This window comes from Folsomia candida, unplaced genomic scaffold (genome assembly GCF_002217175.1).
Source record: "Folsomia candida strain VU population unplaced genomic scaffold, ASM221717v1 Fcan01_Sc016, whole genome shotgun sequence".
In the NCBI taxonomy this organism is placed as follows: Eukaryota; Metazoa; Arthropoda; class Collembola; order Entomobryomorpha; family Isotomidae; genus Folsomia; species Folsomia candida.
In genome coordinates, this window is record NW_019091208.1 from 339,447 (window position 1) to 363,293 (window position 23,847).

Genomic DNA, 23,847 nt, shown 5'->3' on the forward strand with positions numbered 1-23,847 from the left:
ATTTCCATTAGTTACCGAAATTTTGTTGCTAAAATGCAACACTTTAAGAATTTTGTGTAATATCAACCAATGATATTATTACAACGTTAGACTTATCCATACTACTTTCACAATATTAATACTAGAATAGCACTTGGTTTCTTTTTAGAACTTGATTTATAAGAGTGTGAATACTCCGCTTTGTATAACAATTTTATTAAGTTACACAAATTTTTGCAGATAATTTCCACAATTTCTTCATTCCTGCCGTCTCCCGACTTAAAATCATGTTCCCTGGTGAACTCCACGTGGCAAAGGGTGACTCGAAAATACCTCGATGTTCTCCTCCCAACCAGTCTCTATCCAAATCGCATCTCCCATTTCACCGCTGCAAATTGGAAATATCCCGCCAACGTGTGCCTAACCATTTCACCTTACTCGACCTCCGAAGACATGCTTCCCTTCTTGGACCCATTCTTTGGCGAGGCGAATTTCATAACCCTGACCAAATTAAGTATCGAGCTTCCCCTGAACTCCAAGTTAAAAATTGTGGCATACCGTACCCTAAAATTTTGTGAATCCCTTAAAAAACTGAAATCTTTAGAATGGCGCCCTAGTATGAGTCCATTCAACCCACCAACTTCTGAGGAAGAATGGCGGGAATTATTCCCGATAGGTTTCACCTACCCTGAAACGCTGACCAGATTCGTGGTCAACTTGTCCCACACTCATAGCAACATTCCCGACGTTTCCGGCCTGGTTCGGGACACTGTGAATGTTTTAATCCCGGAAATTCTCACGTTTCCCCGGCACATCAGTCATCTCGGTTTTGTCGATGCAACCGGGGTAATGCGGGATAACAATGTGGCCCTACCAGAACTTACGTCTTTGTCGGTCCGGGGATTTAAGATTCCCGCAGTGGCGAATAATCCCTTCCCAAGTGTGAGAAACTATGGAAATGTGACCACCTTGGAAATTAATGCGGTAACGGAATCAGGTGAGAGCACATCTAAAACGGTTTCAGTCCTTCATAAGTTCATTTATTATTCAATAAAATTATGAATAATTAATGAATTAATCGATCAAAGTTTTTGAATGGATGAGTATATAATAAATATTTATTCATTTTATCTTCATGAGGAATAAATAGATTATTTATTTGCCGCCTCATGCTCAGCCCATGGGGAATGTTGAGAAATTGAATTTACGATAAAACAAATAAAATATGAATAACAAGTAAAGGATCATTTTCAAATTTTGAATAAATAAATCATGAATGAATATTTTTTCGGGCAATATTTAATACATGTCGCGTAATTAGAATCTCATCTAACTAAAGCGAGTCTAAAATAATAAGTGAATAAAAATTCATTTTGAAATTTTGAAGAAATCAAAACTAATTAATAAACTGAATGAGCTTTGAACCATTTTTTGAACAGATATTGCTGAAAATATTCTCCACTTCTTGGCCCCTCAACTTGAAATTCTTTGTATTTCCGGCGTGCTAAAAGTCGACCTGATGTTAAAACCCCTCGACCAAGATTATTTATTTCTCCCAAATTTTCCAAAACTAAAAATTTTCAAGATTTTGCGGCGTCAGTTCTCATTGTCTAGAAGACCCACGTGGTTCCGACCCAGGCTCTACTTGAAGTTTGCATCGGGTGAAAAGTTATTCTATTCCAGGCAGTTTCCTGTCCTGGAGAAATTAGTCGTCCACGTGGTGCCATGCCACATGGGGACGAGGTGGAATCGTCCCATATAAAATTGGCATTTCGAAGCCACCATGCTTCTCTTGCAGGTATGAAATAGGGTTGTACGTTCATGATAAGTCGTTGAAATATATTGCCATGTCAGACTTTTTAAAAATTGCGAGAAATATGACAAATTCAAATTGTGATAAATCTTTAATTAGTCTGATATTTATATTTTTCACAAATTAAAAATTTATGGCAATTTAAATTTGTCATCTTGACATTTTCCAGCGCGTTGGTCATTTATTTTCGAAAAAAATCCTAAAATTTGATATCGTTCGATTATCTACAACAATATGAATAAAACTAAATGATGATATATAAATATAAGAATGAATTTATGTATTGTGGAGAAAAAAGTCGATGGAGAACAGCCAGACAAGATTTCATGTTTGTCATGAATGTCCAATTTATCCGTCAGACACATTTGTCATAAATGTCGGTCACATTGGAATTGTGACAAATTGAACGGTCAAACTGACAAATATGAAATATATCACTGACAAACTCGATTCTTACTTGCAGGAAACCTTTCTCGCCGAGGGGGTCCTTCCTTGCGAGACTGTCACAAATTTGGACATTCCCTTCCGCGAAAATGTTGGCAGGATGAAATTGAGGCGACGCTGCGATTGCGATGGAGCTTGTGCATGTTGGGGGTGGAAAGAAGATGATGTCCTTAATTTTTATGAGAGGGTGACCACCACTTTCCCAAACGTGCGGTACGACCTACTTCATAGATTAAGAAGGAACGAGAGGATGGCGAATATTGAAAAGTTTAAGAACTTCGGAAAGAAATTGGGCATTTGGAATGATGACGAGATAAAGGAGATGAATCTTGCGTGAATTGGTGTCCCTAGGAAAAAATAAATTATTCTCAAATATTTGAAAAAAGATGCATAAATTTAGTTAAGAGGAAGGAAAAATAAATTATTTGCTTCTGAGCTGAAAATTTATTTCGTTTTTACAATTTACACATTAATTAATATAATATTATATGTAATAAGTGTAGTTTTATTTGCAGATATAAGTACATATGTATGTATATGTATGTATATGCATATCAATGAATAAGAGTTAAATTATTGCTTGTAAATACATACATACATATTTATTTACTATTTCGTGTTTAATTATCAATCAGCTACATAAACAAGGAACAATTTTGCGCATAGATCGAGCACGTGGAGGGCAGTTAATAATCATTCCGTCCATAAATATGTATACACATACGGTAATTTAGCCCAATGAGTTCTTAATTAATCAAATATTTGTCCAGATAAATTATTTTTGCGAAAAAAAAATATTAGGTAAGGCAATCCATAAGTCGCGAATGAAAAAAATAAAACAACAACAAATTTAATACTTCTTTATACATAGGTTGTCAGAGATTAGAAGATACATCTGTGGATAATTTAAGTATAACAATAATGTAATAGTGTAATTGTGGTGAGTATGTAAATGTTGTAAATTTTTTTCCAGTATTTCGATTTACTAATTTTCCAATCCCACCACGCGACTAAAATCATTCCCATCAAAAATCCCTAGCTTCTCAGCCAACTCTTTAAACTTTTTGATATCCGCTGCCCTCTCGTTCCTTCTACGCATTTCAACCACGTGGTACTCCAGGTTAGGAAAAACGGCGGATATCCTCTCATACGGATTAACAAAGTCTTCCACACACCCCCAAAATTTACAAAACTTCGTGTTATTACAACTCCAACATCGCGGCCTCATTTTCTTCCTTTCCACTTCCCCCGTGGGGATGGAGATATCCAAATTTCTCAAAGTCTCACACGGTTCGAGACCCTCCGCCAAAAAATTCTCGTACAGGAACAGCATCGTCGCTGCAAAATGGAAAGTTTCATCCGGCCATGTGTAGAAGTCTGTACAGCTAACTGGAACATATTCGGGAACCGCGCGTACCACTAATTTCCACAGGGCGGGAAATTGTCTCTGGTAATCTAGCTTAACTCCGTCCCGCTCAGACTCAAAATCTAAGCGAATATTTGGGCGAAACCAGACCGAACTTTGGGTGTACCGAGTTCGGGTAGTTTGCTTCCTCAAGATTTCAAAAACTTTTAACTTGGGGAGAATCGGGATCACGACGGTGGCAGGGGTAATCACTGGGGAGATGTTTTCGACCTCTGAGAATGACACGTGTTCCAGCTGTTGCGCCAGCAGGGGAAGAAGACCGACGGAGATGAGGGGATAGTCGCCTACCATGTTAAGCTCTAGCCGGGTAACATTTGTGAAGCTTTCCTTCAGACGGGAATTAATGTGGAAAAATCGCGTTAACAAATCATGGTCTCGCGAACCGATTCGATATGTTCGTATCGAGATTGATTTTAATAGGGGTGGAGTGATACCTTTATCTTGAAAGGTTTTTGCGGCAGGAACGTCGGACAAGACGAGATGTTGCACCTGCCGAAAAACCGTTAGAATTCGGGTGGTGAGGGAGACCGAGATTTCATATCTTTCTACCATCTGGTCCGAAAAGATATATATTGAGGAACAAAGTGGGACATATTGAGGAACAAAGTGATCAATTTTTTCACCTTTTGGGTACCACGATCAGGAAACAATTCACGCCAGGCATCCTCAGAAGAAAACATTTCGTTGTAATTAGTCAAGAAAAATTGGAATTCCAAAGATCTCAAATTTTTGAAGGGTTCGTAAATTTTGATCAGGTGAGACGCCACGTGGCGTAACGCGTTATCGAGGGGAACCTCGATTTGTAATTTTTTGACGGTGTTTGAATCGAGACAGTTAAATAATTCCAGTTTTGGGAGTAGCATTTCAAGATTGTTGACCCCATAGGTACCAATTTGGAGGTACTGAGCGGACAAGTTGCCAAGGGAGGTAATGTCCTTGGAATCGTAAATTTCTGAACGCAGCTGGATCGCGACTGGTTTTCGAGTGAGGTATTTCAGTGCTTCTTTTTCCCACGTGGAGTTTATCAGAGAGCAAGATTCTAAGTCGGGAGTGGGCAGGAATTCCATAACTTTTGAAATTATCTGTGCAAAATAAATTTTTGAAAATTATAAAATTTTAGTATAATCAGAAATAGCATTTTAAAATAAAATAAACAGTCACCTCTGGCAAATGTGTAGGAAAGTGGGACGTTTCAGTTGCCTTCTCCATTTCGAGGTAGGATACCAAACTAGTAAAAAAAATTAAAATAAAATAAAATTTTAGAATCTATTGATTTCCTGGTATTAAAGGTGCTACAACTGTTAGTATTAAATTTATACCGGCCCGTACACGAATTTACCCCGATATCGTCAAATTAATTTTAACACGGTTTTAATAAATTGTCACTATAACTTTCGTAAAGTTATATACACTGAGTGGAACTTCTGATCATCCTCACCTAGTGCGCTCGGTTCCAATGGTCACCAAAAGGGGCATAGCCGACCAATATATGTCAAAAAAGCATCAGACGTGCAGAAATATGTACTAAATCAGTCAATTAAGCAAAAACTTCCAAAAAGTTAACTGCACTCATTTTACACGGAATGAGCATAAAGTAAGACACAAGCGGGCTCGCAACTAGTCTTCATCCGCCACAACAAAAACAAAATTTTCGAGTGGAAACAATTTGCTTGATTTATCATTTTCTTATGCGGGTAAGTACATCTTGATTACTATTAATTCAAGTAATGAAGACCATTTTATTCATTGTCATTTTGGTTTTTCAGAGCTGAAAATGCCTGGAAAACACTTGTCGCACGACATTAGGAAATTGGTGATAAGTTACCACGAGAAAGGATTGAAACCTACAGCAATCAGCAACAAGACGAAAGTGAAGATTCCCACCATCAAATCCATGCTGTCGAAATGGAAGAAATACCATACAATTATTGATTTGAAGGGAAATAGCCGCCGTCGTGTTACCACTCCTCGAGTCGACCGACTTATCCAGAAGAAAGCAAATTCCAATGGTTTCTTATCTGCCCGAAAAATCAATGTGGAATTGGCTCAGCAGTTTGGTACGAAGATTTCTGATTCCACTATTCGAAATCGGATCCGAAATATGGGGTTTAAAGGCCGAGTCGCAATCAAAAAGCCACTGCTGACAAAGCCCCAAATTAAGAAGCGTTTGGATTGGGCGAAGAGTCACTCCACGTGGTCGGTATCCGATTGGAAAAAAGTTCTTTGGAGTGACGAAACCAAAATAAACATATTTGGATCAGATGGCAAAGTCTTTGTCTGGAGAAAACCAGGAGAACGAGTCAAGAGTAACTGTACCAAGAAGACCGTGAAGCATGGTGGGGGGTCCATTATGGATTGGGGTGCAATGTCTTGGAAAGGCAGGAGAACCATGGAAGTAATTGAAGGAATTATGACGAAAGAAGTGTCCCAAGGGATTTTGGACCGAAATTTGATGAAATCTCGGAACAGCCTGCGACTGGGGAAGAATTTTGTCTTCCAACAAGACGGGGACCCCAAACATACGTCCAAATTGGTCACGAATTGGGTGCAAACAAAACGGGTAAACGCAATGAAATGGCCGCCACAGAGCCCGGATTTAAATCCAATTGAACATTTATGGTCAATTTTGAAGAAAAAAGTTGCTGAAAGGAACCCGACTTCCAGAACAAATTTAATTTCAATTGTGGACGAAGAATGGAACAACATCCAGAAGGAAACAACAGCGAAATTAGTGGAATCGATGCCAAATCGAGTCAATGCAGTCCTGATGGCCAAGGGTGGTCACACAAACTACTAATTATAAAATTAAGTTGGTAAATCTAAAAATAAATGGAATTTGCTTTAAGCGGATGAACAGTAGTTGCGAGCCCGTTTATGAATTTCTCCATGTTAATGTCGTATAAAATGCATCTGGATAACTTTCTACAAGTTTTTGATGAATAGACTGATTGATAACATATTTCTGCACATTTCATGCCATTTTGATTGGTATTGGTCGGCCGTCCCCCGTTCGGTGACCATTGGAACCGAGCGCACTAGGTGAGGATGATCAGCAGTTCCACCGAGTGTACCTGTGCGCTTAATTTCAAAGCTGATCACGAATACTGATGTCATGTTTGCCAATTTTTGCAAACTTTTTTTTGCAAAATTTCGCAAATTAAAATTTTGTCATACTCACAAAATTTGCTCTTTTTTGCAAGGTTTTTTAAAAACTCACTTTACTAATTTCGAAAAATTTACGAACATTTGCAAAAATTGAAATTTACATTAAATTTACATCGTTCAAATTTTTCATGAAAACACTTAAAATAACTAATCCTTTTAAATTTTAAGCAATTTTAAAAATTATTTCCCATTATTCATTTTTGCAAGTTGCAAAAAAATTGCAAATATTTGCAACATGAAAAATAAATTTTATCACTTACACATTTTGCAAAATTAAAAAAACAACCAAATTTAAAATTGCGAAATTTTGCAAAAAAGTTTGCAACAAATGGCAAATATTTGCATCAGCTTATAGCATACTCGTGATCAGGCTTGAAATTACACGGACAGGTTTATAATTAATCAATATTCTATAAAGGTCGTTCGAAGGCTGGTGGCTATATTAAAAGCATTGGGAAAATGACACGTTTTGGTGCAGCTCTCGCAAATATTTCGCGAAAACGTGATTTTGCACCGCATGTTCTATGACAAAGTTTTAGTTTCACTAAATTATCTGTCGATTAAGACTATTTGGAAGGAAATCGAGAGGTGACAGTACTTAAGGTTCCCTTGTTAGTCAAAATTCTATTGTGGAAACTTTGGGGGTGTAACCGAGTAAAAATTCAATTTTGAGAACTTTGGGGGTGTAACCAGTGAAAATGCAATTCTTCGGGTGTATCCAAGTCAAAATTCAATTTTGGGTTTAAGAACCACACCCCCTGAATGTTTTAGTTTTAAAATTTTATGTGCACCGTCGAATATGGACCATCGGGCTGAGAAAAAGGATATATTAAATGCCATGTTTTATTTGTAGCAAATTAGACGCCGAGAACCACACCCACCAAGGGTGTGGTTTTTAAATTTCTAATAATCTTTAGTAATTGCCTTATCGGGGGTAGAAAAGAAATAAAAGTCAGGATTTGATTCACCTTACGTTAGGCCCAAGAGAACCACACCCCCTGAGGGTGTGGAATTAAAATTTTGAATTTTCTTTCATTACTATCCTACCGGGGCCAATAAAGTCAAATTTCAATTGACATGACAATTTTGAACAAGTAATTACTCTTAATAATTTCAAAAGTGCACTTACGTCTTTTTACTAGTTTTTTTTGTGCACTTACGTCTTTTTAAAATTAAACATCGACTGCACTTACGTAGTTTTAAAATTAAACATCGACTTCACTTACGTGGTTTTAAAATTAAACATCGACTTCACTTACGTGGTTTTAAAATTAAACATCGACTTCACTTACGTGGTTTTAAAATTAAACATCGAGTGCACTTACGTCTTTTTAAAATAAAACATCGACTGCACTTACGTCTATTTAGAATTAGTGCGACGAAATGTTGATATTTAGACCTTTCTTAAAAATAGATCTGCCTTTTTTGTTTTTAATGGAAAACACGTAAGAAGCAAGGCTCGCCTCCTCAGTCTGTGGTATTTGAATAAAGCTTTACATTGTTATTAAGTAGCTATTCCGCCACTTTATGAGGAGGATTTGTGCATTTTTCCGTCCGTAAAACATTCCGCAAGGTAACGCGAGAACGGAATCGAAATTCGTTTGTTCCATCATAAACATGACAAAAAGTGGATAAACCGATCAACTTACAAAAATTTGGATTCCTCAAACAAACTCTCTTTTGAAAATCAAATAACTCAGAATTCTCTATTACCTATAGGTAAACTATGCATATTAAATTCAGAGCTATTATGATAGCTCTCCTCTTCATCAAGTTAACGTTACTATGGATTTAGTATACTTGACTTGATACATAATTCACGTTGTACATATATGTAACTCACTGTCTCAATTAATACGAATTTATGAATATATATATGTACATACATATGAAATAAAGTTTATGACTTTTTTGCGATTAGGTCAGTTGCATAAGCAAATTATTACACTAAACTAGTGTACGCAAATATGGAAATTGTAGGGAAATTAGTGTCAAAATTTTCCATTCAAATCACTAAACGATGTAAAAATTATACTAATTATCGCCACACATTTAAAATACTTACACATATGTAAATAATTTGTTTCGACACGTGGATAGTTTTTAAGGCTCGAACAACCAACACTTAATATTTTGACAACAAAGGTATCTAATATTTTTCTTAGAAATTTAATTTCATTGCAACGTGTGTGTGGTGCACGAGTTTTTGACTTATTTCCTTATAGTTAAAAATGTCTCCTTACTCATTACCCAAAAATAGAGCACTATCGGGGTGACGATTTGTGACCAAGTTATTTAGAGTGTTGTAAGCACATATTTGCGCACCTTCCGAGGAAAGTGTTAATGGATTCAGTATCTTATCTTATCTGAAAAATTACCGTTATAATCATCCGTTGGACCCAATTAACTCGATCCTTAATAAATTTCGAGCTTGCATTCCGTACCAGTTACGCTACACACACAACTCAACAAATAATTTTGACTCAATATATATATATATTATTTTATTCTTTAAGAAATAAAACCAGGATGGACTTTTCTACCAAAGTGTCGCATTTTTTCTTCATGGTAAATCCACACGAGTATTATTTGGATACATTTCAATATGCAATTCTTTAATATTTCTCCACAGGCCGTGTTTCTCGCAGTAAGTGATTGTTCAAATGGCCAAGAAATTTGCAACGATGGCGCAGAATTTTGGCCACACCCAGATTGTAAATTTTACTATCATTGCTCCGGTGGGGTCCCTGTGCTGCGAGAATGTCCCCCCACTTTGTACGGGAACCAAAATTTAGTCGTGTGCGACCATCCGCTAAACGTTCCTGAGTGTGTGGGCGGGACTCGACCCCCACCCAGCACCACAACCACGAGACCAACGACGACCACGGAAGCTCCACATCATCAAATTATCCGCATAAGGCGACCTTCCACCAATACGGTAATTAATAATATGATGAAAGCAGGACGAGATAAAGCTACATACACTTTTAAAAATAACTATTATAATACATAATTCAAACCTTTTGAGAAGATTGGGAGCTACATTCCCAATCTTTACCATATTTCGTAAACTGTACTAAATCCAGGGTAAACTTTACTCTATAACAAGTTCACGGTAGTCTGAATTTCGTATGTACACTCTAAATACAAATGTGTAAAATTTACTCAAGGTTGAGTAAAAAGAAAGATGATGATACAGCCAAAAGATAAAACTTATCCAACAGTCGTGCAAAATTTATCCAAAATTAGGGTAAAATTAGGGTAATTTTGAGTAAAATTTGCCCAACGGGTGGGTAAATTCTGCCAATTGTTGGATAGATAAGTTTTGTCAACCTTGAGTAAATTTTTCTTATTTTTATTCAGAGTGTATAGTTTGCCGCATATAAAATTTAGACTCCAATAATTTACACATAATACCAATAATTTACCAATAATTTACGAGTGCAGTTACACAAATATTGACTCATTTTTCGTAACAGGCGATAACGGTGGAAGAACGTAAGCTGGACAATGGAACAATCCTTCACACTGCGTCATTCGGTGGAGTGGGGTGCTCAGACACGGCACAGATTTGGAAAATGGTTCATATTGAAGGTTTAGTCTGCGTATACACTCTTAAAAATGTTATCAACCTATTGAAAATACTTATTTAACGGTAAGTACTCTAAATTCTACGTTAATTAAGCTAAACTAAATTACTTAAGAGTGAAATTTACTCTTTGTCAAGTTAAATATACTTTGAATTTTGTGTAATTTACTTACTTAATTTAGACTTCAAAATGCCGTTAAGTATTTTCAAATGGGTAACATTATTTTTAAGAGTGTACGTATATATGTACATCAATGCTGGAACACAAACAAACCACTTAGAGTCATAATTTTATTTTATCACGATAGGGACAAACACCACAATGTTTCTGTCCGCGTTGAGTGGAGGTGGGATTGACATGTTTCAGTATGCCATGTTTTCAGAGTATGGGATTCGAGTACCATTCCTTTACGTAAGAAGTATTTCACTCTTAAAAAAACGTCAACATTTGAAAAGTAAATTCACCTTAAATTCTAAATTAGATATACTATATTAAATCCAGAACAAACTTTACTCTTTATTGCGTTAACGTTACTCTGGATTTAGTATAGTTTGAGCGACATATGTATAGAATTCTGATTTCATTTACTTTTCAAATGAGTAAAACTATTTTTTAGAGTGTTCATTTTTTTAATATGCGTTTAATCGTGATTGAAACTGTTCTCGCGTTACCCGTTGTATTGCTGATTCCCCAAAAACGCATTACCACGGTTAGAAATCTAGCATAGTCGGACAGCTAAATATTTTCTGATTTCTCGGTATTAAAGTAGCTATCATTGTACTTGTACCGTAAAAACATGTCACATTTACGATACATTAATACCGCTTGATATTATCTTAATACCGGATTTCTAAGAGTGTGATACTGTGGGAGGGATGAAACCTAGGAGAAATCAGTTAGCTCATAATGCACCTTTAACGACGATATGTTTCTTCCCTATAAACTGAAATCGTACTATATTTTTGATATTTTTGACAGAATATTGACGACACGTATTATAATCCGTACTGGATTTTGCACCCCGTTCCAGGACAACCAAGCACTCGTGTTGTGCTCCAATCGCTTGCATACACAGATATGGACACTGTTATGGCATATGATCCGTAAGAAACGCTAATTTAATTTCTAAAATTAAATTGAGTACTGGTATTTGCTTGGTAATACAGAATCTGCAACGAATCTGAATCTGTAATTTGTAATAAAAATCTGTAACGTCCTACTGGATTGGTAATATTTGGTTTTTGAGTCGTGATTATCACAACCTTCCTGAAAGGTAATGTCCGTTATTACCATGCCGGTAGAGTCGTTTGTTTATTTTAGTCAGTAATGATTCAATACCAGTTTCCAAACAATGTAGGATTAACTTGTTTTATATAATTAACAACTTTCAGAGCAGCTGGTTTCTACGACTTGTCTCTACTTCCCCTAAATTCAAGCGACCCGTCGCAGTGGTTTGATTTAGAATGGTGCTAACTCTCCTTCCCCAATAAATGATTTGAACTAATTATTTACAAAAGAGAGATAATAAATAAAGGTTGAATTATGTCAAATTACCCGCTTGGGTCATTTATTCAGAGGTAATTTTATTAGCAAATTAATTTTAAAATCTTGATTAACAAAAATTAAAATTGTGAGATTTTAAAGTTTCCTTGGAATAATTCATATATCGTTAAAATTATATCGATTAATTTTAATTCTAATTTTAATCAATAAACCGGTACAAATTCAAATAAAGATGTAACGTAGTCTGTTAACGAGTTTTTATCTGTTGATGCTAATTAAAAACGGTAATCGTGGATTGTTTCCAACTGCAGCCCTAACTTATTTATTTCCGATTCCGTCAGATAATTCGAAAAGAAACACTATTTAGACAGAAAAAACATTTTCACCACATTTTTCTTAGACATCATTTACAGGGTGGTTAAAATGTCGCGCCACAATGGAAAATTTTTCAATGAGAAAAGTCCCTAAATCTCCATTAGTTACAAGATTTGGGATTGAGATTTTTTTAAATTATTATCAAAACTGATGACAAAATTCTTAAAATGTTGCATTCTAGAGACAAAATTTCGGTAACTAATGGAAATTTATGGATTTTTCCCATCGAAAAATTTCCCATTGTAGCGTGACATTTTAACCACCCTGTACTTTACAACATATCAACACCTTAATTTTAGCTTTATGTTTGCTAATTAATCTAATGTTGTTTAACTGGTCTTTGGAGAAACAATATTTAATGTCTAACGTTATGCTAATTTCGCATATTCCAAACCGTACAAGCAAAGTAGTTCAATTGATAGTTGCTGAAAACTAATTCGATTTGTTGGTGCGTATGTCCAGCATTTCATCATTAGTCCATATCTGAATTGTAAGAGAACCTCCTAAGTTAGATGTTCGACACAAAAACTTACATATTCGGTTTAATTATTTACATTTCGTTTGTAGCATATTCCGGTTTTTCTAATCGGTGTCCGTCCTCCAAATATTCGATAAACTCGGGAACACTATTAATGCCAATATATGGCGTTTCTCCCAATGTGAAAACCTCCCACATTAAGACCCCGAAAGCCCAAATGTCCGATTGGATTGAGAATCGCAAGTGTCGCAAAGCCTCAATTAACAACCATGGAATTGGAAGTGGTGTATCCTTCATGAGCCGTATTTAATAAAATTAAATTTTTATTATTTTTTTATCAGGTTATACTTACCCCTGATCCCACAACAGATTTTTTATAATTGTGAAACATCTGACGAGAAAGTCCGAAATCGGAAACTTTTGCTACACAGTTGCTATCGAGAAGGATATTTCGAGTTGCCAAGTCACCATGAATAACCTAAATGCGATGGTTTTACATTTAGACTGAATATTATTCGAAATTGCAGCTGCTCAGCTACATATCATATACCTTCTTTGAACCCAGGAACTCCATCGCACCACAAATTTGATGACACCACCGCAACAATTCGTACCTGGATAAGGGTCTAACGAAATTAGGTGGGTCTATGTAGTCCTGAAACTTGTCAAATGATACCGTGGTTCCCAGCTCGTCACTATGTTTGACTAAGTACTCTTTTAGTGAACCAAGCGATCAGTACTCGACGGCGATATATATATGACCTGCACATTAAATCAGAAATATTCCTATCAAGAAAATCGACAACTAAACTTGTAGCTTTAGCTTATGAAACAGACCTTTCCTCAAATCTACCAGCTGCACACCTAGTAGCTGCGCAACATTCTTATGGCTTCCTACATAAGCCATTACTTTTACTTCGGATAAAAGTGCGTTGAGTTTTACGTCATCCGAAACGTCTTTAGCGGTTTTTACTGCAGTAGGAGTTATTCCATCGAGTAATCCCATAAAGACAATTCCAAACTCTCCTCTACCAAGAACATGTTTCTTGTTTAAAGTCAATCGCGATGGAATGATTTCTAATTCTTTCGGAAACGGTAGTGCATTGATATTCTGGTACGTTCTATGTATTTCGGAAGGAAGGAACGGCAATCGCCGTTTTGTTTTATTATTGCCTGTCTCATCGTCTCGACCATATTTGAAATCATCGTGCATTTTCCCAAGTTTAATTAACTGAAAAGCACGGAATCTTACAATTATAATACATGCCAAATTGGATCTCATTTAATTATTGACATACCCGTTTTCGGTGACACAACAACACCAGTACCGCAGGGATAAGTAATGCTAACGCAATTCCGGTAGAAATAAGCGTTGGCGTAGTCCATGAGGAATTTTGCGGAGCAGGCACTACTGTAACGGTGTATTCTTGAGTTTTATTTGATACGATATTTTGCGCATAGCCACGGTTGTCTGATTTGACTACTTCAGTAAAACTTAGACCACGCTGAACCATCCATGATCCATCGGTCGATCTTTCACGAAATTGGTTTGTCTCTAGTCTTCCGGAGTAACTATCTATGTACGCTGTCGTTTCTTGATCCCAGGTTAACTCTGGTGGAGGAACTCCATGCACGGAACAAGTTATTTGCTGGTTTTGGCTTAACTCGTTGAACACCTTGGCTGTTTCGGGTCCATCCGTTGATATAAATCCTGGGGATCCTGCAACGAAGATATGTATGTGAACAGATATGCTTGTTTGATACGAATAATTGAAACTGGTTCTTTTCTTATGACTGTAACTACTTACGACGGCATTCTGCAAGGTAATTGTGTGGAATGTTAGTGCACCATATTTCGTATTCTGGCCATTCGTGAAACCCATTTTCTTCCAAGATATGTTGCGCACAGGAGATACTACCTTCAAGGTTGTTTAGAAGATCTGTGCATACACATGTTTTACGTAAACTAAAAATTATTATTCGCAAATGCGTTAATCATGCAATCGAAAAGTATTTGAACTGTACATAAATAATCGATGCCACTTCTCTACATAATTGTACGAACCTTGACATTTAATATTACACGGATTCTGTCGGCTCTGATGAGGATCTGTACACCACCCGTTGCTGATCTACATACATATATGAAAATAATGTTTATTTATACTCAAATTGATCTTTTAAATAAAATTGTGTGATATGTATAAATCATAAATATACATGTTTACATACTTTGAAAATTCTATAATATACGATGCTGGGATCTGTGTTAGATACTTGTATATACGAGTTTGTAAATTTGGTGGTCACATTCGACAAGCAAACCCCTGCGAATAATATTGGGGCACATGTAAATGTGATATTAGTAATGCAATGTTAGTTGAACTGTAGTCAACCAGATAATAAATACAAGAACACTTACATTTGTCTAGATTAGTGTCCCAGTCTACACTTTTTCCGCTAATGTAAGATATTTCTTCTGCTAATTGACACGCAGTAAAAATTTCATTTGGTGGAATTGAAGGTATTGGAGCAATTGTAGTGATGGATGAGGTTAGAGTTGATGAACCTATAGTTGTAGTTGGTGTTGTAGGAGGTAAGGTAGTTGTTGTAGTTGCTGAAGTTGCAGTGGGCGTCGTTGTTGTAGTCGGTGTAGTTATGGTTGGTGTAGTTGCAGGTGTGGTTGATGTAGTTGTAGTTGGCGTTGTAGTTCTTAGTGTAGGTGTAGAAGGTATAGTTGTAGTTGGTATAGATATAGTTGATGTACTTGTAGTAGGTGCAGTTGTAGTAGGCGTTGTTGTAGTTGGTGTAGTTGTGGTCGGTGTAGTTGTAGTTGGTGTGGTTGTAGTTAGTGTAGTAGTTTGGGTTTTTGGTGTCGTAATTGCTGCGGAGCTTGCAGGTCGAGTAGTTGTCGATGTCGGTGCATTTGTGGTTGAAGGTTCAGGGCCTTTCTCCGGCCACTGGATAATATCCGTAATTGGGGTTGCCTGTTAAACACAAGATCAGACTGCATTTGCTTACATATAATGTTAAATGTATGGTTCCCACCAGATATTTGGTGGTAACTTGATTAATATTGAATCTGATATCTGATCTGATATCTCGTCGATTCTAATCAAATTACCATCAGACATCTGATATATTGGGAAGATAAAACAGAAACTCATTTAATTTTGGAAAAGTCAATTAAACCAGGTTCTAGAGAAAATTGCGAGCTCGCCGGAATCGAAGCGACAAACTTCCAATCGTGACACTACTGCAAGACAAACATAAATATCCACTTGAAATTTACTCACCGAGAAATTCACTTGCAATCCCTTCGAAATAAACTCTTGGGAAAGTCGGCTTGACCCACGAAATAACTCGTTTGATAAGGAATCAATAAGTTTGTCAATCACGTATTTTTCATGTTCCGGCGTTATTCCGTGTGAGAGGTCGAACAGGTTGTCAAATTTCGCTGATAAGGAACTCGCTTCATACCTGAAATCCGGTACGCTACTCGTCACAGTGGCTAAACGAATCCTCCCACTTGTTTGTACACAGCTGACGAAAAATGCGATTCTGGGGCTATTTGAGGTCAGCTTAAACGTACTAATCGCACCGAACGGGAATGTTCCAACGGCTTGTCCGGTTAAATTGTAATTTCCTTCAAGGGTTCGAAATACCATTAAAATATTTACATGCATATGGTGCGAACATTAAAAGAAGAGTACAATTTTTGAGTACTTGTCAACCATCTTCCTTCCTCCGTGACCTCGGAGGGCGATGGTTTGTCCTACATTTCGCGATTAATGCAGCCTGACCTGTAAAATGAGAATTTGATCGCAATTTTCTGATCACCTGAACGAAAGCCAGATCACTGGATAAAGGTTGACAAGTAGTTGAAAATAAATAGTGCTCTTCTTTTAATGTTCACTTCATTATTGCTTTTTCAGAATTACTACCCGACTGTCTAGAGTTGTGATAATACCGTGTAGTATCCGTATGTTTCAAATATATTGTTGTGTCAAATTGGGTAGAAAAGCACAACTATACTTGAAGCGAGTAAGTTATGTGCTGTGCGGGTGGAGCAGAATTGGGAGGCCTCCTTACCTATGTCATCCTGAAGCTAGGGTTTCCCGCTACTTTGCTCCACCCGCACTGCACATTACTTACTCACTTCAAGCTTAATAACTATATTTGTCCCTTTCATCAGGGCGTTGTTATGTGCCCAGCTTTCACCATTTTTCCGACAAATTGTTTTACACACATGTCCGCAACATTTGGCCAATAGGTTAATAAACAAACTAAAATCATAATACATACAATTGATATAAAGTTGAGTAAAATTTGCGATGAGATAAGTAGCTGGTTGTATAAAATGTATTGGACGAAGATCAAATTCCACGAGGTTGGTTAAAGTTTAACTTTAATATGCGAAATTGTACATTCATTCTACAATTTAGTCAAATTTATTTAGAAAAAATGTAATATTTTTGTCCGTTCACTTACCCTGAATTCCACCATGCCGCAGCCAAATATACATTCCAATATGTAGACCCTCATACGACGTGCCATAAGCTGCGGAGTTATCAAACGTGTGATTGTAAATGGTGGACAAACCAATAACTGAGACGTTGCTGAAAGAAGAATTAATTAAATTAAAGCCGGAATCCAGTTCCAGGGGTGGCTTTTTGTTTAATTCAAGTACGAAAAGTATCCTGTCAGAGATACAGGTCCGGTGTTGAGGTTAATTGGATATGTCCGGCTCCCTGGAGGAGTGGGATCTAACTCATTTGCATTAATCCATTGAGGAAAATTGGAGATAACATCACTGATAAAATTTCTAAATCCAGCCTCCCAAATTTCGACGGGTAGTTGCTGACGCGACTCTTAATAAGGACATAACGTATTATGATAGTCAATTACCAGTTAAGATTAGGTATGTAAACATAGAGGTTCAGGTTGCCCCTTTATTTTTCGAAATATTTGACAATTTTTCGAAATTATTAACATTAGTTATTGCAAAAAGACCACACACTATTTATTGAGGGTGAATACCCTATTTTGGCGACAAATTTGAATTTTATTGACCCATCTTTGAGCGTGAGTGTCTCAAAGATTTCAACCAGTAAATTAGGCACCGTATAATTACTACGGGGGTCAATTTGAGCTGGTCAATTTGACGTACGTATCATCACGTGTTTTTCAATTAAAAATAAATTTGCACGATACGATACAATGGTAAATAAGCGCCGTCTAAACCACCACCAGGCAAAAGGTAAACTCATTCTACGGGTAAAGACTGATCGTACTTCTCTTAAACATAATGCGACTTTCCAGAAGGCAACATTACTTTTAAGTGTGTGGCAATATTTATGATACATGACTCAAATTTTCCCATACCTTGTAAAACAGTAGAAAATATTGCAATTAACCCTGTCAGGATGAGGATGCCAATTTTCTTCATTATTATACAAACCTACGTGGATGGGATTATTATTGGGGGGACTATTATTGTCTCTACAGAGAGAAGTATGCAAATTTCTGCTTACAAGATGCCGCGACGTAGCGGCAAGAGTGAAGTGAAACATATTTGACGTATGTAATCTGTATAAAGCGTTCAAATATATTTTATCGCCCAGCTTAAATCGTACTAACCTTTATCTGGATTAGTCCATTGCTGGATTATGGATATTGTCGGCCGAAATCGGTTGGTGTATGTACGTCTGTAACTACACGCAAATGGTGGTAATGTTTGTCGGCATGATGACAAGTTGTCACCGGCTTTTGTTCATGTTATAACGAAACTAACGTCATGAGGAGGGGAAAATTCGAGTTAGTAAATTAATATGGACAGGAGGAAATATGGACGTCACAATATGGATCAAAAATGAGGACTAATTACATATATAAGACGCTGTCTTTATGTTCATTCCGCGTGCCGAAAAAAATTAGTAGTAATTATGTTAAACAGTTGTACTACTTTTTATTGAAATGCCCATACAATTGTTTATCAGAAATTATGTTTCGAAATTTCTTGTGACCAAAGGTGCCGAAATGAGACATCCGAAAAAAGTCGTGTTCCAATTTTTCTACAATATTGAGTTCGCGTTGTAATTTTTAATTAAAAGCCAAAAACAAAAAAAAGATAAGCAAAACTCTAATTTTTTTACATTTATGTGTATAGGGAATGTTCAAAAATTTTAGAAAAAAATCTACCCTTAACCATACCGTACCAAATAAACTATAAATGAAATGGTTTCATGTTTGAGAAATTTAGGAATCATGATAATTTCTGCAGTACACAAATATATGCATAAATGTCGACCGTAAGAGATTAAGTGAATTATGTATTCGGGTTTACATAATTAGGCACGCAGTAATAATAAAAGCTTTGAAAATTTACCACGTGATCTGATAATAAGTTTAATCATACGAATTGTGGTTGTAAATAATTTACAACTATTCATACAGTATTAGTGGTTATTTTATCCCTAATAATAATTATCAGCCGCCTCTGCTTACGTATCAATATTTGTTTTTGACCAGTCATTGAATATTTATTTGCATAATAGCTTGTTTAATGGATTTATTTCTCACAAATGCGAAGGGCATAGACCTGTGCAAATTTAAATTTATATTGTAGGTTTACGAGGGTAAAAAGTACGAGTCTCATGAACTACGGGGATGTTAATATATTTTTGCAAATGACGCAGTTGTTCCGAGCATATTCCTTGAAAAATATTAGGCGAAGTGTCCACTTTTAATTAGAATCCAAAATCTTCAAGGAATAATTTAAAATAACACAGTATGATTTTTGTAAAAATTTGTCTATACGCATAAATTGAACAAAATACAAAGATATGCACATACATATTCTAATCAGCATAATTACATGAAGTTGACAGTTTCCCCGGTAGCTAAAAATAAGCTCTGAGAAGAGCGAGATTTTGATTAAATGTAAAACGTTCGTGTCCAATTTGCTTGAGTAACTTTTATTGAATATTTGATTATAGTTTATGGAAAGCCGAACACTCATGTAAATTATAAAACCAGAATGGTGAAGTACATTTTAGAGACGAAAAACATATAAATATGCGTATGTATATAATAAAACTAACCGTGGTATTACCTACACTCTCAGAAAACCGGTATTAAATCATTACCGACCGGAGCACATATGTATGTAACTCTACCGGCACTGGTATCAACGGGAATTACCGTCCAGTAATGTTGTGGTAATGACAAATTTACTACTCAGGAACAATTTACTACAAATCCGGTATTAAATTATTACCAAATAAACCCTCCAAACGAATGTAAATAAGTAGCGTCAGAGCGATTCAAGTTTCCTTTAACGTTTCCGTATATGACCTCGTCCTAACGGTCATGAAGCCAAAAAATATTAACGTCCTTGACATCGCAGTCAAACTTCCTTTAAAATGACACCCCATACGACAATTTTCAACCTTTTGACCTTTGACCTCGCCCTTAAGGTCATAAGGTCAAAAATATTAACTTCTTCAAATTCGCGGTGGAATTTCATTAAAAATGGCACCCCATATGAAAATTATGTGTTTTCTGACCTCTTCGTCAAGGTCATAAGGTCAAAACTATTGATGTCGTTGAATTCGTGGCGAAATTTCCTTTAAAATGATACCCCATATGAAAATTAACGTGAATATAATTTTGGACCACACCCCCTGGCGCGGTGGGGGGTGGTACGATTGACCCCATTCTCGAACTCGACAGAGAACCAAAAATTAGAAGCACAATGGCGAAAACCGCTTTTGATTATGTTGAGGCATTCTAAAGATTGCTTACGGACGGACGGACAAAGTGATCACAATAAGTAGCTGACGCTACTTAATAAATACCATCATCGAGTATCTATGTGACACTACCAGATTTTTAACATTTATTACACGGTAAATTTAACTTATCGACCAGCACTATACTAAAATCGTATATAAATACCGCTTACAATGGAGGCGCAAATCATGTTCAACCCAGATAATTTTTTGACCTTATTAGTTTGAAAGAGCAAGTCTTTACAAACAACATTTGATTCGGCATTTGGGCAGATGCGCAAATTTCAGCACGTTATGGGCTCCGCAAGTTCGCAAAAACGCACGATTTTTCGGGCAATGCCCAGCGCGAGCTCAACTTCGTGCGTTTTTGCGAACTTGCGGCGCCCATAACGTGCTGAAATTTGCGCATCTGCCCAAGTGCCGAACCAGATGTTGTTTGTAAGGACTTGCTCTTTCAAACTAACATGGTCAAAAAATTATCTGGGCTGAACATGGTTTGCGCCTCCATTGTTAGTATTATCTCAATACCGGTTTTATTAGAGTTTAACATGCTGTTTTCATTAGCACAAGTGAAGCGAAAATTTTGGTAGTGAGAGAGAAATTAATTTTGCTAATAGTTAGAATTGCGTGCAATAAAAACCATTGGGTTTGTTTATTCACTTTAGTTACCATGGTTTCACTCTTCGTGCGTAGAGTCAAATCTGACACAATACATAGACGATAATTACTACCTAGCTAGCATCTCGGTCTCATTTCTTTTACTATTAGCGTATCAAATTATCCAAAAACCAAACCTTATAAAGAAAGCGTAGTGTACATACATACGTACGTAACCTCTCAATCCGCTTAAACATTCTGTAAAAATATAGATGCCATAAAATTTTTTGAGCCACATCATGACGAAACAAAATCACCTCTTACAAGGGAAACCTCCGAGGTGCCGGTTGAATCCAGGGTTCCCACCTATACCAAAATGACCACAATATGCGATTTATGACGTAAAGTGAAGGAATTTACGTGCAAAAATCATTTTTCGTCAATCTGTGACGATATTTGTGACGAGCGTGTGAGCATAGATAGCATAGAGTTTCGTCGTGAGACATCCGGCGGAGATGCTGGCTGAACACATGATCGTGTTTATAAATATTTCATTTTTATTGCAAACCACAATTTTCATTTATGTAATTTTTAAAATTCTTATTCATAATGGCAAGCTTAATTATAATTTTTGAGACTGTTTGGCAAAATGGTGAATTTTGAATCGACGGTAGACCAACAAATAAATCGTCCCAAATTTAAACATTGCAAAAAGTGTTTTCATGGAATAAATTGTCAAATTCTGGGACCGATTTTGAAACGATAAGCACATTAAAATGTGACATATGTAGATGGTTACTTAAATACATATAAAGATGTACATAAAGATGCATTTTAAAATGTGCACGAATTGTTATTCCTATCAACATATTAAAGTGCGAAATGGATTTATGTATTTCCAATGGAAAGTTTTTGTGCAATTGTAATCTATTTTGTATTTAATTTGCAACTCTGTTTCGACCACTTTTTTGTTGAATACCACCACCACCCACTAACTAATGACGACACTAATTCACGTCCACACGATTTTGTTCACAGTTATGAATAAGATGAGAATTAAAATTATATTAATTGAGAATTTGAATTATGCGAGAACTCTTTGCAATCTCCGAGTCGCACGCTTCGTCCCTTGAATCCACTCTCAACCGTGCTCACACGCCCGTTACAAATATCGTCACAGATTGACGAAAACTGATTTTTGCACGTAAATTCCTTCACTTTACGTCATAAATCGCATATTGTGGTCATTTTGGTATAGGTGGGAACCCTGGATTCAACAGGCACCTCGGAGGTTTCCCTTGTTAGTCGTATTGTGCTACACAATAAATTCCAGCTTGGGCTACCCCAAAGTAGCACTACCTGCTATAAACTTGGCATCAATTCTATCACCCCACACGTCGTGTCGATATCACGTTTTCTTTAACAATATCACCACTTCAAACTTACCAACAACCCGGAACATCCCGCTAACCCTGACGAAGCGCAGGTTTCCCTATAGTTCGGAAACATTCCAAGAAAATTATCCTCCATTTGACACCCCCCGACTTGATCTTCTCAAAAATCACGGCTGGCTTTGCGAAATACTTATTTTATTTGTCTCCATACGTTCACCAAAATATACCAAATCTAACGAAAAATCGGTCGGATCATGGGTTACTGCTCAGAGCAAGTATTATTTTACGCTAAATAGGAACATCGGTCTGCAAGTTCATCCAGATGATTTTTTTAGTTTTGTCTTAATTCCGAGCAACTCCAAGATATTTGAATTCCACACCAATTCCCCATTGTACGCACAACCTCTCTGGTTACAGGAGCCGATGTCATCGAAATTTTCGGTATTACTATTTCTACCTGACAACAGGGTGACATCCTGTTACCAAAAAACTATTCCAGTTCTACAAAAATTTGCCTGTATTACTACAACTTAGACTAAAGATGTAATTTTATGCAATACCTTCATCTACCCGACAGAGCAGAATTGGTTCAACAATTTCGAGAGCCATTCAGTCGCAGACATTTTATTTGCCACGGTATTGCATAAACTAAATGCAACCCGACATCATCCAACCGGTCACACCGCGTGCTACCCGGTTCTCACGGAATCCTGCTTCTACCCGAAGTATCTGTATCAATCTGGAGGGATGACAGACCAGTTTGAATCTCATAGCCAAATCGTCATCACAGCCTTTCCCGGTTTTTCATTTTTCTCTTGTTCCCTGCTCTCGACTGGGATTTCGTTTTCCCTGTATTTCGCTCCGTACGATCCAATCGTGTGGATTGTCACGGTTATCACGCTGGTCTTATCAACTTTCCTTGTTTCGCTAGGATTCTACCTTTTCCACAAACAATTCTACCCGATCACCCTCTTCTTATACTTCTTCGGTTGCCTGGTCGACGAGGTGGACCAGGTTCCGAATAAATTAAGCAGTTTTCTTCCCTTCCGACTAATCAGTATTCCATGGCTCGTGGTCGGCATGCTGTTGAGCACGTGCTACTTGAGTATCTTCATCACCAATTTAAACTCACCCATTCCCGGGGAACGAGGGGATACGTACGAAAAAATTTCTTGTCAGGAGAAACCACAAACAATTGTGACTCCCGTAATGATTTGGGAAAGGTGGCTTGCAATGTTTCGCACGCTGCAAGATCCTAACGCGAGTTTTGGGCGACTTCGACCCGTTGTG

General features: G+C 36.8%; 3 protein-coding genes and 1 long non-coding RNA gene across 5 annotated transcripts; 2 read left to right on the forward strand and 2 right to left on the reverse strand.

Annotated features, from left to right (window-relative positions):
• Window positions 1–652: 652 nt before the first annotated feature.
• Window positions 653–2,618, forward strand: LOC118437825. The gene is made up of 3 exons (XR_004836395.1): window positions 653–976; window positions 1,419–1,777; window positions 2,256–2,618. It is a non-coding gene; the product is annotated as an uncharacterized LOC118437825 (long non-coding RNA).
• Window positions 2,619–9,258: 6,640 nt separating this feature from the next.
• LOC110856597 lies at window positions 9,259–11,970 on the forward strand. 2 transcript variants are annotated; one of them, XR_004836404.1, is made up of 7 exons: window positions 9,259–9,395; window positions 9,460–9,765; window positions 10,307–10,421; window positions 10,725–10,828; window positions 11,396–11,520; window positions 11,584–11,690; window positions 11,809–11,970. XR_004836404.1 is itself a non-coding variant. In XM_022105084.2 (6 exons), exons 1-6 carry the CDS (start codon window positions 9,357–9,359, stop codon window positions 11,888–11,890), a joined length of 771 nt encoding a protein of 256 aa, XP_021960776.1. In that variant the 5' UTR covers window positions 9,259–9,356; the 3' UTR covers window positions 11,891–11,970. The 2 variants fall into 2 exon arrangements, 1 of the variants encoding a protein (XP_021960776.1); XM_022105084.2 differs by lacking the exon at window positions 11,584–11,690.
• Window positions 11,971–12,212: 242 nt separating this feature from the next.
• Window positions 12,213–16,660, reverse strand: LOC110856442 (fibroblast growth factor receptor 3). Its single transcript, XM_035857062.1, has 11 exons — window positions 16,070–16,660; window positions 15,196–15,760; window positions 15,006–15,100; window positions 14,839–14,905; window positions 14,582–14,713; window positions 14,072–14,493; window positions 13,611–14,004; window positions 13,324–13,508; window positions 13,126–13,251; window positions 12,850–13,064; window positions 12,213–12,778 (listed from the first exon to the last, which is right to left on the reverse strand). The coding sequence occupies exons 1-11, from the start codon at window positions 16,457–16,459 to the stop codon at window positions 12,664–12,666; spliced, it is 2,706 nt and encodes a 901-aa protein (XP_035712955.1). The 5' UTR covers window positions 16,460–16,660; the 3' UTR covers window positions 12,213–12,663.
• A 35-nt stretch (window positions 16,661–16,695) lies between these two features.
• LOC118437836 lies at window positions 16,696–18,311 on the reverse strand. The gene is made up of 3 exons (XM_035857227.1): window positions 18,159–18,311; window positions 17,464–17,644; window positions 16,696–17,392 (listed from the first exon to the last, which is right to left on the reverse strand). The coding sequence occupies exons 1-3, from the start codon at window positions 18,220–18,222 to the stop codon at window positions 17,257–17,259; spliced, it is 381 nt and encodes a 126-aa protein (XP_035713120.1). The 5' UTR covers window positions 18,223–18,311; the 3' UTR covers window positions 16,696–17,256.
• Between the last annotated feature and the right edge of the window lie 5,536 nt (window positions 18,312–23,847).

What these genes read in the sequence shown, in the direction of transcription:
- LOC110856597 (XM_022105084.2), top strand. Translation starts at nt 9,357, where the DNA reads ATGGACTTTTCTACCAAAGTGTCGCATTTTTTCTTCATG. An exon ending in TGTCGCATTTTTTCTTCATG is followed by an intron (nt 9,396 to 9,459) that starts GTAAATCCACAC and finishes ATTTCTCCACAG; the next exon opens with GCCGTGTTTCTCGCAGTAAG. An exon ending in GGCGACCTTCCACCAATACG is followed by an intron (nt 9,766 to 10,306) that starts GTAATTAATAAT and finishes TTTTCGTAACAG; the next exon opens with GCGATAACGGTGGAAGAACG.
- LOC110856442 (XM_035857062.1), bottom strand. Translation starts at nt 16,459, where the DNA reads ATGCATGTAAATATTTTAATGGTATTTCGAACCCTTGAAGGAAATTAC. An exon ending in TATATTATAGAATTTTCAAA is followed by an intron (nt 14,906 to 15,005) that starts GTATGTAAACAT and finishes ATATGTATGTAG; the next exon opens with ATCAGCAACGGGTGGTGTAC. An exon ending in AGTTCCTGGGTTCAAAGAAG is followed by an intron (nt 13,252 to 13,323) that starts GTATATGATATG and finishes CATCGCATTTAG; the next exon opens with GTTATTCATGGTGACTTGGC.
- LOC118437836 (XM_035857227.1), bottom strand. Translation starts at nt 18,222, where the DNA reads ATGAAGAAAATTGGCATCCTCATCCTGACAGGGTTAATTGCAATATTT. An exon ending in ATTTTCTACTGTTTTACAAG is followed by an intron (nt 17,645 to 18,158) that starts GTATGGGAAAAT and finishes GTCCTTATTAAG; the next exon opens with AGTCGCGTCAGCAACTACCC. An exon ending in TCTCTGACAGGATACTTTTC is followed by an intron (nt 17,393 to 17,463) that starts GTACTTGAATTA and finishes TTCTTCTTTCAG; the next exon opens with CAACGTCTCAGTTATTGGTT.